At 39.9% G+C, this 15777-nt stretch overlaps 1 protein-coding gene across 1 annotated transcript; it reads left to right on the top strand.

Moving 5' to 3' along the window:
• Positions 1-2758: 2758 nt before the first annotated feature.
• On the top strand, positions 2759-12427 carry FOXO4 (forkhead box O4). The gene is made up of 3 exons (XM_075184480.1): positions 2759-3577; positions 9269-10330; positions 10571-12427. The coding sequence occupies exons 1-2, from the start codon at positions 3170-3172 to the stop codon at positions 10322-10324; spliced, it is 1464 nt and encodes a 487-aa protein (XP_075040581.1). The 5' UTR covers positions 2759-3169; the 3' UTR covers positions 10325-10330; positions 10571-12427.
• The last annotated feature ends 3350 nt before the right edge of the window (positions 12428-15777 follow it).

Genomic DNA, 15777 nt, shown 5'->3' with positions numbered 1-15777 from the left:
CCCTTGCACAATAAGACTCTCCTCTGGTCTACAAACTTTCAAGCGTTCTCTGAAAACCTATCTCTTCAGACAAGCTTATAATATTCCTCAACCACCCTCTTAACCTCATTACCTTAGCCTATTACACAATTTCACACAAGACAACTACCCCCTGACCAACATTGTTGTGTGACAGGATCATTTAGCCTATGAGTCACTTTTACCTTTGCAGCCTGGCTGGGCCAAAATGCAAAATGTAGACTTAACCTCATGTGTCAATCTCCCATTGTCCAATAGATTGTAAGCTTGCGAGCAGGGCCTTCTCACCTCTTTGTCTGTTTTACCCAGTTTATTATATTTGTCCCCAATTGTAAAGCGCTACGGAATATGTTGGCGCTATATAAATAAATGATGATGATGGACAGACACCTAGGGCTAGATTTACTAAACTGCGGGTCTGAAAAAGTGGAGATGTTGCCTATAGCGACCAATCAGATTCTAGCTGTCATTTATTTAGTACATTCTTCAAAATGACAGCTAGAATCTGATTGGTTGCTATAGGCAACATCTCCGCTTTTTTTCAAACCTGCAGTTTAGTAAATATTCCCCCTACCCACCATTGTTTTGATATTCGGATATTGCAGGTCTAAATGCTTATTTTGAAATAATTTGTCCATGGGGCTAAATATATATATATATATATATATATATATATATATATATATATATATATATATATATATTTATATTAATATAGGTATTATATTTTGCTGAACGAAGTACGTGTTATAAACGTGTTATAAAAGACACTACTCTTGATAACCAAGGACAATTCACATGAAATCTATTATGACAATTTTCTCACATTCTTATAAACAGTGTTTGACTCCTATTGTTTTTTAATTTACATGGTTCTTAAATATTGTGTTTGATGTTATGACACTGTTATTACCCCTGCATGGGTATAGTTTTAGTATACTATTGTAAAGTTTCAATAAGATGTATAGTATCACAAAATTGAAATAAAAAACTACTGTGTTACCTACAAATTATCAAAAAAGCCATCTGCATATGCTACAGAAGCCAAATATTCGTTGTTGGGCTGTCAAGAGCATGTGCAGTTTAACAATCTGAAACTTCTGTATTTCAGACAGGCAGACTATTTGTAACCTTGCTGATCACTTCCTTCCTAATATTGCAGTATTAAATACCCCTGTTGCTCTTTGCTCAACTTGTCTGTATATAAAGTACAAATTACTATACTATTAGATGCCTTTTGCTTTTCCAGTACTAAACCATTAGTCACCACTGCTTAAAAGGTGCCATTTGTCCTATAAAACCTGCATATGTCCACTTTTTAAAGGGACAAAACTGGAGTCTGGGCACAATTTCTAAAGGAGCTGGATTGGTTTCATAGAGAAGAATGAATGTCAAGTATTGTGATAGTTTAACAAAGCAGACTAGCTTATGTTATTAAAACTGCAGGGCAATTTAGATGTAACCAGTGCTCCCTGTATACCATACACTCATGTTGGCTTGGATGAGTTACAAATCATGGTGGGAGGAATGTATGGGGAACAAGAAGAGCCGGTGACAAGATTGGAACGTGGTTGCCATCTTAATAACCAATAGGAAACACACTGCACTTTTAGGTAATCACAGTGCAGGTTGCTTCCTCTTGGTTATTATGACAGTAACATTGGGAATTAAAAGACAGCCTGGGGTGGTAAGAAATGGGAGTCATGAGGCCCATACTGGCACTGGGATGCATAGTGGCATTGTAGGCATACTTTGCACTGTGCAATGGATGCATATAGTTTACGGAACTAAATAACTTTAAGGGGTATGGCATGCAAAAAGTGTGTCCTAAAAAAATGCAACATGCAACTAGTCTGCTATATGCCCTCTCTTTATCTTCCAAAATAATGCTACCTCTGCAGCTCTCTCCTCCCACAGCCACTCTACTAGACATCCCAGACATTAAAAGATGCCACAGAAGCCGGGGCCTGGTTGCGCAGATACAGAGGCAACGCTCCACTCACTTTCTACATTAGGGTTTTTTTTTATAATCATTTACTTACATGCTGTAAACACTTTATGCCAATTAATTATGGAACAACTATTTCCAAGAATTTATGATACACATACCAGATGCAAGAGGGGTAGAATGATTAAGCAATACTTCTTTTGAAGGGTATAGACAGCACTGAGGTGTCCTGGAGGATACAAAATTAAAATCTAGACCTGGTTGTTCTCTCATACTAGTGGCACAGTACCACACTAATCACCAAGTGCCATAGTTGCCAACTTTCCCTAATTTCCAAGGTAGTTGCAATTTTTACAGATTTATCTGGAAATGTTTGTTCCTGCAGGTGTCTATGTTGGCAACATTTTCTCTTATTCTGTGTATAGAATGCTCAGGGCTTTGTTTGCCAGGGTCTGCACCACATGGTTACATTTACCTACCCAACAACAAAGATTCCCCGGAAATGACTTTCACACGTTTGGAACTATACCAGTACTACACAGATACCCACCAGCAACTCCTCATGCTTATATAACCCAACAAGGCCAAATCACACCTCGCTGCACAGCATCACGGGAAAGGTAGTCCACTTTGGGTTCAGGAATAGTGACCCAGCTTTTTTATAGACCCTCAAACTCTGCTGGGAATTGAAGTTTTACTTCTTCATATAGTCATGGTGGTCGGCGGTCCTCGGAACTACAACTCCCATCATGCAGAGCAAGGCGGCGGGTGACGTCATGACGAGCATGCGCGCACCGCTATCCGCAGCCCCTGGTAAACAGAGACGTCAGCAAGAAGTTTTGTGGTGTCCAAAACAAAAGGGAAAGTGACATTTACTGCACGGAACCGGCACAGGGACTTCCAGAATCAGGAGCAGCCATCGGGATTGTCTCCGCGACTGGAACAGACCTCTGGACTCTGCGATTGAACATGATCGTGTAACGTGCGGCTGACAATAGCAACAGGAGGTATAGTGCACTCACCTGTCGCGGCCCCTTACCTCCCTCGCCTTGCTAGTGTCTGTGTAGGCACGATGGGCTGTGCGGGCTGAATAGTGGCTGACTGCCTACTAAGTCTGAAGCTGAACTCGTAGAGGCGAGTCTGTGCCCCTCTCACACCACACAGGGCCCCACTGTGTTCCAGTGGCATCTAGAGCGTTCAGATATGGAGGGAACTGAATCAACTCCCGTGGACATTGACCCAGACTTCGAGCCTCAGTCTAGACCAAGGTCTTGCACATGGCCCCTTCCCAGGCCTGAGCTGTCTGTGGTACAACCTGCAATCTCCTCAGAGGAGAATAGGAATGACACACCTGATGCTCCTTCTCTGCTACCCACAGAGGCCGAAGACAGAGTCCTTTCTGATGGGCAGGTGGGCACAGGAGTGACACCCAGGAAAGGGGGATCTAGGAGGAATGCCTGGGGAAACCAATCCTATGCAGAACTTATTAGCCAGGCAATAGAAAGTTCTCCTGAGAAACGACTGACACTTTCACAAATTTATGAGTGGATGGTAAAATCTATCCCCTACTTCAAAGACAAGGGAGACAGTAACAGTTCAGCAGGCTGGAAGGTAAATGTGCTAAAAAATACTCAATTTCAAGTGTTATCACAGAGTTTTATAATCTGCAGGCTGTGTTGGTTTCCTAGATATCGTGCAGTCTTTCAGTTTTCAAAGCATCATTGATATGTCAAACATTGGGTAGTGTGGTCCAAGGAATTAATGTGATTGCCAACTAAGGGGATCAGGAAAGTGTTTTTAAAAACATAAACAAAGATTTTGACAGCAGATAAGAACCACTTGGCTCATTTTTTTTTACCTATGGTAACTTCCAACCTTATTTAATCCTTATTTCTTTTAAAGGATATCCTTATGTCTATCTCGAGCATGCTTACATTACTCTACTGTGTTAGCCCCTACCACCTCTGATGAGAGGTTATTCCACTTATCCAATACCCTTTCTGTGAAGTAAGTTTTCCTCAAATTCCTCTGAGCCTACTTCCCTCCAGTTGCAGTGCATGTCCTTGTGTTCTAATACTTCTAATGTTTCTTTCCTGTACCTTGTTAAAACCCTTGATATATGTGAAAGTTTCTATCATGTTATCAAAGGTTCCCACCATTTCTCTTCTCTGCTCCTAACAATACATATTAAGATTTTTTAGTCTATCCAGGTAAGTTTTGTGATGTAGGCCATGGACCATTTTTGTTGTATTTCTTTGTACCATCTCTAATGTATTTATATCCTTCTGGATATATGGCCTCCAGAACTGAACACAGTATTCTAGATGAGGCCGTAACAATTTACTTCAGTATACCATAGCAACATCTGACAAAAAGGTCTAAAAACACTGAAGCAGCAAACTGTGTGAAAATCAATACTTGTGTCTTTCTCAAAACTTTTGGTCATGACTGTAGACAGCAAGTAAGTACGATAAATTAACACCTCTTCTAATGAAAGAACATTTGCATTGTGAGGCCACAATATCAAGATTACTTTATAGAGAATGACAATGCACATGAATAAAAGAAATATAGCCCTAACAGTGGTCAGAATAAGTACACCTGAAACTATAATTAAGTGCTAGTGAATAATAACAAGCGTTGGAAGATGAGGAGCATGCAACATTAGTACTGCGATGTGACCGGTATCCTCCGAGGTATGACGAACATGACGTTTACTCTCCTATGCCCAATACTGGGAAGATGAGAATGACATTTTACTTCTGTGTTATAAACCAAAATCTGATCAAGAAAAAAAGGGGCAAAAGTGCTTAGACAGCCCCACACTACTAAGTTTATTGTACAAAGAAAGAACAATCTGTGTTTGTTAATGCTGGTAACTGCTTTGAAAAATGAAATTACATTATACAACCAATGTTCAGAAAGTGCTCATGAGGTTGTGTTAAGCACTGATGATAAAGAAGAACAGTTACACAATTAGATGCAGCTCCCATTCATCAGTCACATGATAAGCATTCTACATTGATGCCTGCTTTATATACAACCAGAGAAGCACACAGAGTAAACATTATACTGTGGGTAAACTCTAATTTATCATGCAAGAGGTGAAGCCACGAATACCACACAGTGCCATGGCTGCCGGATCTTCTGTACCTACAGCCTTACAAATTAACACTGATATACTTTTAAATCCAAGAACTGCAAGTCATATATTATCTAAAATGCAGCCCTCATTGAAACCAAATTTTGTCAGTTTGAACTTTTTTCCAGATTGAGATGGATAACATGGAAATGGCCAAGTGTGTATACAAAGTCTTGGAACATCTTTTCTGATCCAACATTTGTAAGGCATCAATAATCTCCTTTGGGAGAAAAACTCCAGAAAAAGCTATAGTGGGACAGATTCTAGAGTGCTATCCCTAAACACACACGTAGCCAAATTATGGCCTTAGAAGATATGCCTTTCAAGTTTCTTGAATCTGCACCATTTCTTTGTTAAATTAGCAACAATTTAAATGTTACTTTTCTTTTAGCACAATTGTAAGGATATATATAAGTGGCAGGATAATGATTATTAGAGCAACAAGCTGCTGCCCTCTCCATCCCAACAATAACAAACATGTACACCTTCAGCCATTTGCGTGCTCGCAGTAAACGGGTAACCAATGATAATGCTGCTGATCAGATATGTTTTGATGATGAGAGTCAATAACTGTTGTTGATGAGGATTGATCTCATATTGGCAATGTTTTTACGTGGTGATGCACATGTTTATGCATATAAATTGAGAAGTGTAGCAAACGTACAATTCTTTAATTGCAACTCTACTACAACCATCATATAAGAGTGAAACGTTACACTAATTTTGAAAAAAATCTTCCACAAGGGTAAACTATGCACCGTAAGATATTAAACCACAAATAAATGTTTATTGTCATAATTGTTTATTTGCAGCAGAACCCTCTTTAGGTATGTCTTGGACACTTATTGTATTACATGGGGGGAAAGTTTGTACACTGGACAGTTTGCATTCGAGAGGCAATGTTATTTGTTAAATTAAAAATAACGTGTAACATCATAAGGCATTATATGTTTAACTGAATAGGTGAATTAATGTTGGGAACTGGTGAATCAGATAATTTTTATTGCCTTGGGCACTGTGTGCTTAGAGTTGTACTTCATAGAATGCAAGTGTGAGGTGCAAAGTGTCACCTATCAAAGGTTTAGGGGGGACAAGATGCACCTCCGCCAACTCCGCAAAATACAAGCCTTTTTGTGGAGTATGGTAGTGGAGTGGCCGTGTGCCCCCATGACAAACCAGAGCAATCACTGAAAATGCACAAGTTGTGGCATGCCCACAAAAGAAATGTTACATCACCAAAGAGGCTTAAATGCATTGTGCCTCTCTGTAGTTTTTCATATGGACCTTTTGGGGGGTATTCAATTGACAGCGTGATCGCCGAAAATCGAGCGCTCGAAAAATATTACCGTTAATACGGTAATTACTCGCTGAATTTCAGCTCTGCGAGCTGAAATCCAGCGAGTAAATTACTGTATTAACCTTTTTTACACGCAGATTACCGTATTAAAGGTAATATTTTTTGAGCGCTCTATTTTCGGCGATCACGCCGTCAATTGAATACTCCCCTTTGTGTGTTTTAAATAATGAACCAGACGATGTTATCATTATTTTGACACTTATTACAGTATTGAATAACAGATTGGTTTCTGACCGTTTAGACATCCCATACTGTCGCAGTTTGTGTAATGTACAAGTACCATTGTTAATGAAAGTGTATATATTGGCGTAACACGTTTCTGCTGCCAATAGTAATCTTCTAATAATGGCATCATTGATATTATAAATCACAAAAGTTGTATAATCACAAGACCATGAAAGTACGAATCTATTGTACTCCAGTAGAGCACAGTGACTCTACCATGGTTCAGTATATGGGATGTATGCTTTCAATATGTGTTATACAGTGCATCCAGTAAGTATTCACAGCGCTTTACTTTTTACACATTTTGTTATGGCCTTATTCCAAAATGGAATAAATTCCTTTTTTCCCTCTAAATTCTACACACAATACCCCATAATGACAACGTGAAATTTTTTTTTTGGAGATTTTTGCAAATTTATTAAAAATAACAAACTAAGAAATCACATGTACGTAAGTATTCACATCCTTTGCCATGAAGCTCAAAATTGAGCTCAGCGGCATTCTGTTTCCTCTGATCATCTTTGAGATGTTCCTACAGCTTAATTGAAGTTCATCTGTGGTAAATTCAGTTGATTGGACATGATTTGCAAAGGCACACACATGTCTATATAAGGTCCCACACTTGACAGTGCACGTCAGAGCACAAACCAAGCATGAAGTCAAAGGAATTGTCTGTGGACTTCCGAGACAGGATTGTCTTGAGGCACTAATCTGGGGAAGGGTACAGAAAAATATCTGCTTATTTGAAGGTCCCAATGAGCACAGTGGCCTCTATCATCCATAAATGGAAGAAGTTCGGAACCATCATGACTCTTCCTAGAGCTGGCCGGCCATCTAAACTGAGCGATTGGGGGAGAAGAGCCCTAGTCAGGGAGGTGACCAAGAACCCGATGGTCACTCTGTCAGAGCTACAGCATTCCTCTGTGGATAGAGGAGAACCTTCCAGAAGGACAACCATCTCTGCAGCAATCCACCAATCAGGCCTGTACAGTAGCGTGACCAGACGGAAGCCACTCCTTAGTAAAATGCACATGGCAGGCCGCCTGAAGTTTCCCAAAATGCACCTGAAGGACTTGGACCATGAGAAACAAAATTCTCTTTTCTGATGAGACAAAGATTGAACTCTTTGGTTTGAATGCCAGGCGTCCTGTTTGGAGGAAACCAGGCATCGCTCATCACCAGGCCAATATCATCCCTACAGTGAAGCATGGTGGTGGCAGTATCATGCTGTGGGGATGTTTTTCAGCGGCAGGAACTGGGAGACTAGTCAGGATAGAGGAAAAGATGAATGCAGCAATGTTCAAAGACATCCTGGATGAAAACCTGCTCCAGAAAGCTCTTGACCTCAGACTGGGGTGGCGGTTCATCTTGCAGCAGGACAACGACCCTAAGCACACAGCTAAGATATCAAAGGAGTGGCTTCAGGACAACTCTGTGAATGTCCTTGAGTGGCCCAGACTTGAATCCGATTGAACATCTCTGGAGAGATCTGAAAATGGCTGTGCATCAACGCTTCTCATCCAATCTGATGGCGCTTGAGAGGTGCTGCAAAGAGGAATGGGTGAAACTGCCCAAAGATAGGTGTGCCAAACTTTTGGCATCATATTCAAAAAGACTTGAGGCTGTAATTGCTGCCAAAGGTGCATCAACAAAGTATTGACAAAGGCTGTAAATACCTATGTACATGTCATTTCTTAGTTTTTTATTCTTCATAAATTTTCAAAAATCTCCAAAAAAAAGTTTTTTCACGTTGTCATTATGGGGTATTCTGTGTAGAATTTTGAGGGAAAAAGGAATTTATTCCATTTTGGAATAGGGCTGTAACATAACAAAATGTGGAAAAAGTGAAGCGCTGTGAATACTTACTGGATGCATTGTATATTGTGACAGTAAGATTAGGATGTCACAGTGCATGAGAACAGAAATGGTCAATGCACTGCAATATTGTTTACTTAGCTATGCATCAAATAAATGTAGTATGCAAACAAATAAGAATACAGTTGTCTTTGCTAGTCACAGATGGTCTCACAAAGAGCATACGCAGACTTTTTATAATACTATACATGTGTGAATTTTGTTGATGCTTGTTGAATGACTTCTACCATGTCCTGTGATTGGCCCGATTCTCCAGTAGTGAATGAATGAATGAATGAATGAATGAATGAATTTTCTGCCAATGATTCCTTGAAATTTTGCGGAATTTAAGAAATCGATTTGGAAGTGCTAATGGTTCACAACCAATGCAGTGGAGAGGGAGCTTAGTGCCCAAAAAGGAGACATGTTCTGGTCACAGGGGTATATATTTTTTTTTAAGTTGCCATGGTGACCGGGGTTTGTTAAAAGATAAATAATAGTCATTAAATATCTAGAAATTAATCAGTACACTTATTGGCACAATGCTAAAAAAATATTCTGACGTGTAATGAGGGTTCTTCATTTTTCTTTCATTGTGTGTATAATAAGATAAAATATTTGTTTGGGGTATATTTGATTATTTTTTTAAAATGTACTAATATACTTCAGTTTCCACTAACCTTTGTTTCACTTCAATAATTTGTTATGATATCTCTTTATGCAGAATTCAATTCGTCACAACCTGTCCCTGCACAGCAAGTTTATCAAGGTTCACAATGAGGCAACTGGCAAAAGCTCTTGGTGGATGCTGAACCCTGAGGGTGGAAAGAGTGGCAAAGCACCACGTCGGAGAGCAGCATCAATGGACAACAGCAGCAAACTTGCAAAAGTGCGGAGTAAGGTATCTAAGAAGAAAACATCAGGTCCTGGCGAAGCTCCTGCAGGAAGTCCTGGTTCACAACCCACAAAATGGCCTGGTAGTCCCTCGTCACGCAGCGCTGATGATACTGATGTATGGACCAGTTTTCGGCCTCGCACTGGTTCCAATGCCAGTAATCTCAGTCTTCGACTGTCCCCCATCCTGACAGAACAGGATGATGTAGCAGATGAAGAGCACCACTCCTCACTCAGCTTCTCGAACAGTGTCCCCCCAACTGTCACAGAGGAATTGGAGCTTATTGACAGCTTAACACTGCTGTCATCAGGAGCCCCACTAACTGCTCCACAGTCTTTACTGCAAGGGACCCCCAGTTTCTCAATGCACCAACGCCAGGCTCTATCTTTTGGTAATTCTCTATTCAGCCCAGCAGATGTCTCCCCTGTGCGGAGCACTTCTGGACACTTTCAACGACCTCAGACTCTGGAAGCACTCCTGACCTCTGATTCTCCCCCCCCAAGCAATGTGATGATGTCTCAGGTAGATCCAGTCCTTGGGCAGAGTGGTGGGCAGAATCTACTTATGTTGGGTGGGCAGAATAAGGGTAGGACACAAGAGCAACCACCAGTTTCTCTGAGTGCTCTGGTGCCTCCAAACACACTCACAATGCTGGGGCTTCCCACAGCGTCTTCTATGACATCCTCTAAGCCAGATTCATTTGGTGCAACTTCAGAACGTCTTCCCACAGATTTGGACATGGACATGTTCCTTGAGAACCTGGAGTGTGATGTGGAATACATAATTAACAGTGAGCTGATGGATGAAGGTGGCCTGGATTTCAACTTTGAACCCTTACACCCTGGCACCAACCAGAACAACAACCACAGCTGGGTTCCCAGTTAAGCACAGGTATGGCTAATATATATCTAAGTTGTATTATTTTTAGATGATTTAGAAATACGTAGATGTGGGATTTTGCATCCTAGAGTAACTGGGCAGTCAGATCTTTTCTGAATAGGGGGCCAAGAGGGTTTAGGCTTGTCTGAGTAAGTAGATGCTGAATGCTAAAGTTGGTAAAACTTGGAAATAGGTTACAAGCTTAATACATAATTTAAGAACTTTAAAACCTTTTGTTTCTGTTTTTTACAGATTTATCGGGAGGCTTAAATGTATTTTTGTCTCATTGAAGAGTACTGGCTACATGGACACGTCAATATGCTCTGCTAAACTCTCAAACTGACACTAACACTATGTTGTGTCTCAAAATAACACTGCACACATGATCACCTCAGCTGCAGCCCAAACAAAGCTGCCTTGCATTGCACATGCTGGGGACTAAGAGAGTTGTCCACCCACGCTGTCATTGCTGAGCTTACTCAACATGTTGCCTGCCAGTAAAGAGCATCTGGTAGTGCCATACTTACAATAGCAAGGAGAACAAGGACTTACCAGCAGCAGAGTTCATGACGCAGCATGCCAAACACACACACAAACGGTTTGTGCTCACAATGGAGGTACATTTTGGATTCTAAACCAGATCATACAGCACTTACCATGCTCACAAGTTTTCTGGAGCACCTGAGCAGATTATTGTACCTTGTGAACATGTTTCAGAACTATCACCTCGGTCACTAAGTTTCACCAGCATTAAACTAAAGATTAGTTTCTTGTGATCTGTACAATTCCCAGGCAATTGCCCTCCTGTTTTATACTATATGTAATATTTTGCATATAGGTTATATTAAGCTGTGTACAGAGAGGTGCAGGCACCAACACAAATCTTGTCTACTCTAAGAACGTGAATTTCTTTTACAAATCAACTATTTTAATTGTGTAACTAATTTTTATACTAATTTTTGTAGTTCTCAGAAGAGGGTACTTTGTAATTTGCTAAAACACTAAAGATGTCAATTGGAGCAGAAGGGGTTAACATGTCCTGTTACTAGGTAATTTTTATGGCAGCAGGTTTTTCTCTTAATAGTCTCCTGCTCAGCTTTCATAACCTTCATAGTCCTAATTCACTTTTAACCCTATTTGCTAGCCTTGTATCGACAAGAACCCCATAGAAATGAAATATTCTATTTTTAAAGTAATTTTAGTTGAAAGAATTGCACCACATGATTTTATGTTTGCAGCTATGGCATTCTGATTTTCTTTAATAACGAGCTTTGTATCATCTAAAAAGGGCTATTTTTGTATCTTCATATTTGAATACATTGCCAACAGTTATGTCACCTCTTCAGCTCTTTATAAAAGTCAGACTTAAAAATCATATTTGTTCAAATATAGCTCAAAAATATTATTCAAACTTATTAGTTCATCCCAAAATGATATTATTTCTTTAAGGCATGTGTTTTTAAGATGTGAAAGCCCACACTGTAAGTGGGTATAACATAAATAATGTAGCTGCTAAATGATGCATTGAAGTAGCCTCTATTCTTCATGAGTCTTATTTAAATGTAAAGACCTCCAACATGCCCTATGGAAAAAACAACCTCTTTGTCAGTTTTCAACAAATTATTTCTCTTAATTTTATTTATTTCTACAAAAATAACAATTAGTTTAACTACTTTTCATACTTAAACAAATACGGCTACTAGGCCCAAATTGCTTTGCCGCACCAAAGAATCTTACCGTTTTACAGTACCAACGAGTCTTTGCTCTTTTCAACTGTGAGACCAAGTTCAGAAGCCAGGTAAACACAGCTGAAGACGTCTTCAAATACATTTTTGAGAATTACAAATATATATAAATATGTAAGATGGCAGTGGAAATCTAAAGTAAAAGCATACTCGACAAGCTTCTCCTAAAGTGAAGTTTACAATTACAAAGAAAACATTTTCAACTCTGGCTTGCAACAATCGTGTCATATTTCAAAGTGAAGGAATTTGAATATTTACACCCAAGATTTATAAACATTTTCATAAAACTGAGTTTTGTAATGATAAAGCTTCCTAAATGATTTGGTGAGAATTAAAAAGATTTTATAAAGTAGATTTAACAATACTGCAATTTGTTATATCTTTTTTTTTTTTTTTTTTAAACCTGTGTCACTTGGAAATGTTCCTATTTTTGTGTGGGGAAAATTCTGGAGTCATTGATAATTTGATTTTTGTAAGAATGGAGACAAATATATCTACAGTGTATGATTTTAAGGTGCATGAGAAATGTGTAGGTATAGGATTTTACATTGTAAAACTACATATGTTATACATAAGATAAACATAAGATTAGTATGGTCTACATATTAACTGGTTTATAGTCCCCCCAACCTTTCCAATTTATTTCTGCTTTTTGTTAATATAGTGTAGACTTTGGTAGCTTATGGCTCTCCAGCTTTTTTGGAATGCTGTGACTTGTAGTTCCACAACAGTTGGAGAAAGAGATGTGCTGGCTACCAAGATCTTAGAAATTGTTTTTATTGCTGATTGAAGTTGCCTCATTCTATGGTGAATCATCTTGCAACACAAAAGTATGACTTTTCACTTTTAAGACTGAATTGAAAAACTAGTAATTGGAAGTATTTATTTTAATTATCCAAACAGGACTTGTTCTACATTTAGAACTTACAAGATTTCATGAAACTTTGCCTATCAAACAAAATATTTGAGGATATGCACCCAAGAGGAAAATGTATGTTGGAAGATCAGATAATGTGATGGAATGCGTCTTGCTTAAAGGACCACTAAATCAAAATACAAGTTGCCTCATATAATAGAGAGTTGCCACAATTCTCTGCAGTGGGATTGGACTCAATCAGCTGAAGTGAAATGGTCACAGAAGAGACAAACCTTAAAGTTTGTATGGAGTGTGTTTTATTTTGATAGTGCCACCAATTCTGCAGCAATGTACAGACAATATTTGTCATTCACGTTGGTTCCTTTCCCACTGGACACAAACACATACAAATAGTGGTAAAATACATGCCATAAGACAGACATTACTCCAAGTTATATCCCATGAATTTGCACATTTGCAATTTTCAGCTTACAGTTACAGGGGGCATAAATTCCCCCTTTTTTTTTTTCTTTTTGTTTAATTATTTTCAACTTTATATTATAAAATGGTTTTGGAATGTTTGAATTGACATGACACGTATAGTCTGTGGATCAGTTCCCAAAAATCCTATTTCAGTCTGTGTGTGTGTGTCTGCAAGACATTGGAGTATAGTAGGTGGGACTAGGAGTTTAGGCACTTATCATATTGGTTTTTCCTCACACTCCTCCGATACTATTCCTCGCCTCTCCAGCCCAGACATCAGTTTTCTCTAAGTGCCTAGGAGATGGGTCACTTCGGTATAGGCTCCTTCCTATACTGTTATTAGTTATAGTTATTTCACCTTTTTTTTTTTTTTTTTTTTATTTCCTCTTTAGGTGCGGCGAAGGGATCGAACCAAGACCCAGAGGAGTGTAAATTCCTAGGCTCCCTTCACTTTGGTCCCTGTGGAGGAGGCAGCAGCTGCTGAGCTGACTCACCCCTCGCACAGCTTGCCGGCAACTCTCCCCTAGTTAGAACGAGCAGTTGCAGGACACATACAGCCTGCCAGAACGACAGGACAGAACAGCTGTTTGTAGGTCGGGCAGGAGTGAAGCTATTACAGCATCGCCTTCCGGTCTGACATATTTGCCGGCATTGTCCCCCTAGGCAACGAGCTTTGAACGGAAGTCATCACTTCATCTATTGGGGACAGTCAGCAATCGTACTCCATAGGAGGCGATACGCTGATAAAACAGCGCGGCAGCCTGGGCACATTAACTCTGCCAAGCGCTTAGTGCTAACAGCCGACAGCCAGGTTATAGGGCTGTTCGGCAATGCAGACTGGACAGCCGAAGCATGGAGGTGGAACTTCCCCTCCTCCAGCAGCATGGGCTCTCGATTGGCAGCCATTTCCACAGCATACTGGTGCAGTATACTCTCTTCTAATGCTGTCTCTTCTAATTTGTGCCTCTGTACCCTTATCTGCATTGTTAATGTTTTATTCTGCTTTGTGACACATTATATATAATATGGATATATGGAGACTCTGGTGTACAGGTTCAGGAATACCAGCATATAACCTGTGTATTTATCCTTCCTCACAGGATAAAGACATTTATTGTTTGTTTGTATATATTATATATACATTAGATAATTACAAAACGATAACAGATCCTTTTTTTCCTAGCATTGCTTTGTGTCAAAGAAGGGGACTTCCAGGGGTAAGAAACCCACTGGTAGGTCGCTAATGCAATATCTATGTGCCAAAAGCAATTATATACATATTTATTCTGTTGTACTCTTCATAGCATTGCATTATGTCTAAAAAGAGGATCTGCAGGGGTAAGAGACCCGCTGGTATGTCTGTACTGCATTATCCATGTGCCAAGAGCATGAGATACAGATTTATCCTGTGACGCTTTTCCTAGCATTGCATTATGCCTAAAAGGGGACTTCCAGAGGTAAGAGACCTCCTGGTACGTCGGTACTGCATTATACATGTGCCAAATGTAATTTTTATATTATCTTTCGGACAGCCTAACCCGGATGCTCTCTGTGCAGTTTATAATGCTAAGGTCTTCAAATGATGTGCTCCCACTCAGGTTTCAGCAGCTGGATAAGCCAGTCTGGCCTAGATCACTGGCAGCATCATTGGCTGTAACTCACTAAGGTGATGATAGGGTCCACAAAGGTACGTGAACGTCCATTTTTTAACAACTACACACACTTATTCCGCACAGTTCATATCTGCGCCAGGCACATGTGCCCAGACAGAAGCTGCTATGCCATGATCCCAGTCTGAGTCCACACAGACAGAGACACGGTTGCTAACCATCTCACAGGGATAAGCATGGAGGATTGCTAGTTGGATCTTGATTTACAGAGGATTCCACATCCACTCATAGGGTGGATAATTTCAACCTAAGCATTAAACACGCTTCAGGTTCTGCGGAACTTGGGCCGGTGGCTCCATCCGCATTTGTCCTATTTAAAACACCCTTTCCTCAAAGGATGGGCATTAGCATAATTTTGATTTTCAGAGCTGTTTACAGTCAGGATCAGAATATGGTTCATTCCTCAACAATGAATGGCTGGTTGGGTCTGGATTTACATACAAAAACATTATTATCTCTTAAGGATTCCACATCCACTCACAGGGTGGATAATCTCTGCAAGTGCATTGAACACATTTTAACCTTTGTGGAACGTGAGTCAGCTGTTCCATCCACAACCGCCCTATTTAAGAGACCATCTCCTCATAGGATGGGCATGGTATCTGACCTTTGGCAAACGCCAAATAAACAATTAATAGGCTTTGCAGTTTTTCATCTCTTTTTTCCTCTGCCGGTAGAAAAAATACATGGGAAGGAACCCCTGGG

This window comes from Mixophyes fleayi, chromosome 9 (assembly GCF_038048845.1).
Source record: "Mixophyes fleayi isolate aMixFle1 chromosome 9, aMixFle1.hap1, whole genome shotgun sequence".
In the NCBI taxonomy this organism is placed as follows: domain Eukaryota; kingdom Metazoa; phylum Chordata; class Amphibia; order Anura; family Limnodynastidae; genus Mixophyes; species Mixophyes fleayi.
The sequence above is the reverse complement of the archived record's forward strand: the minus strand, read 5'-3'. Positions and strand labels throughout refer to the sequence as shown.

What these genes read in the sequence shown, in the direction of transcription:
- FOXO4 (XM_075184480.1), top strand. Translation starts at nt 3,170, where the DNA reads ATGGAGGGAACTGAATCAACTCCCGTGGACATTGACCCAGACTTCGAG. An exon ending in ACAGTTCAGCAGGCTGGAAG is followed by an intron (nt 3,578 to 9,268) that starts GTAAATGTGCTA and finishes CTCTTTATGCAG; the next exon opens with AATTCAATTCGTCACAACCT.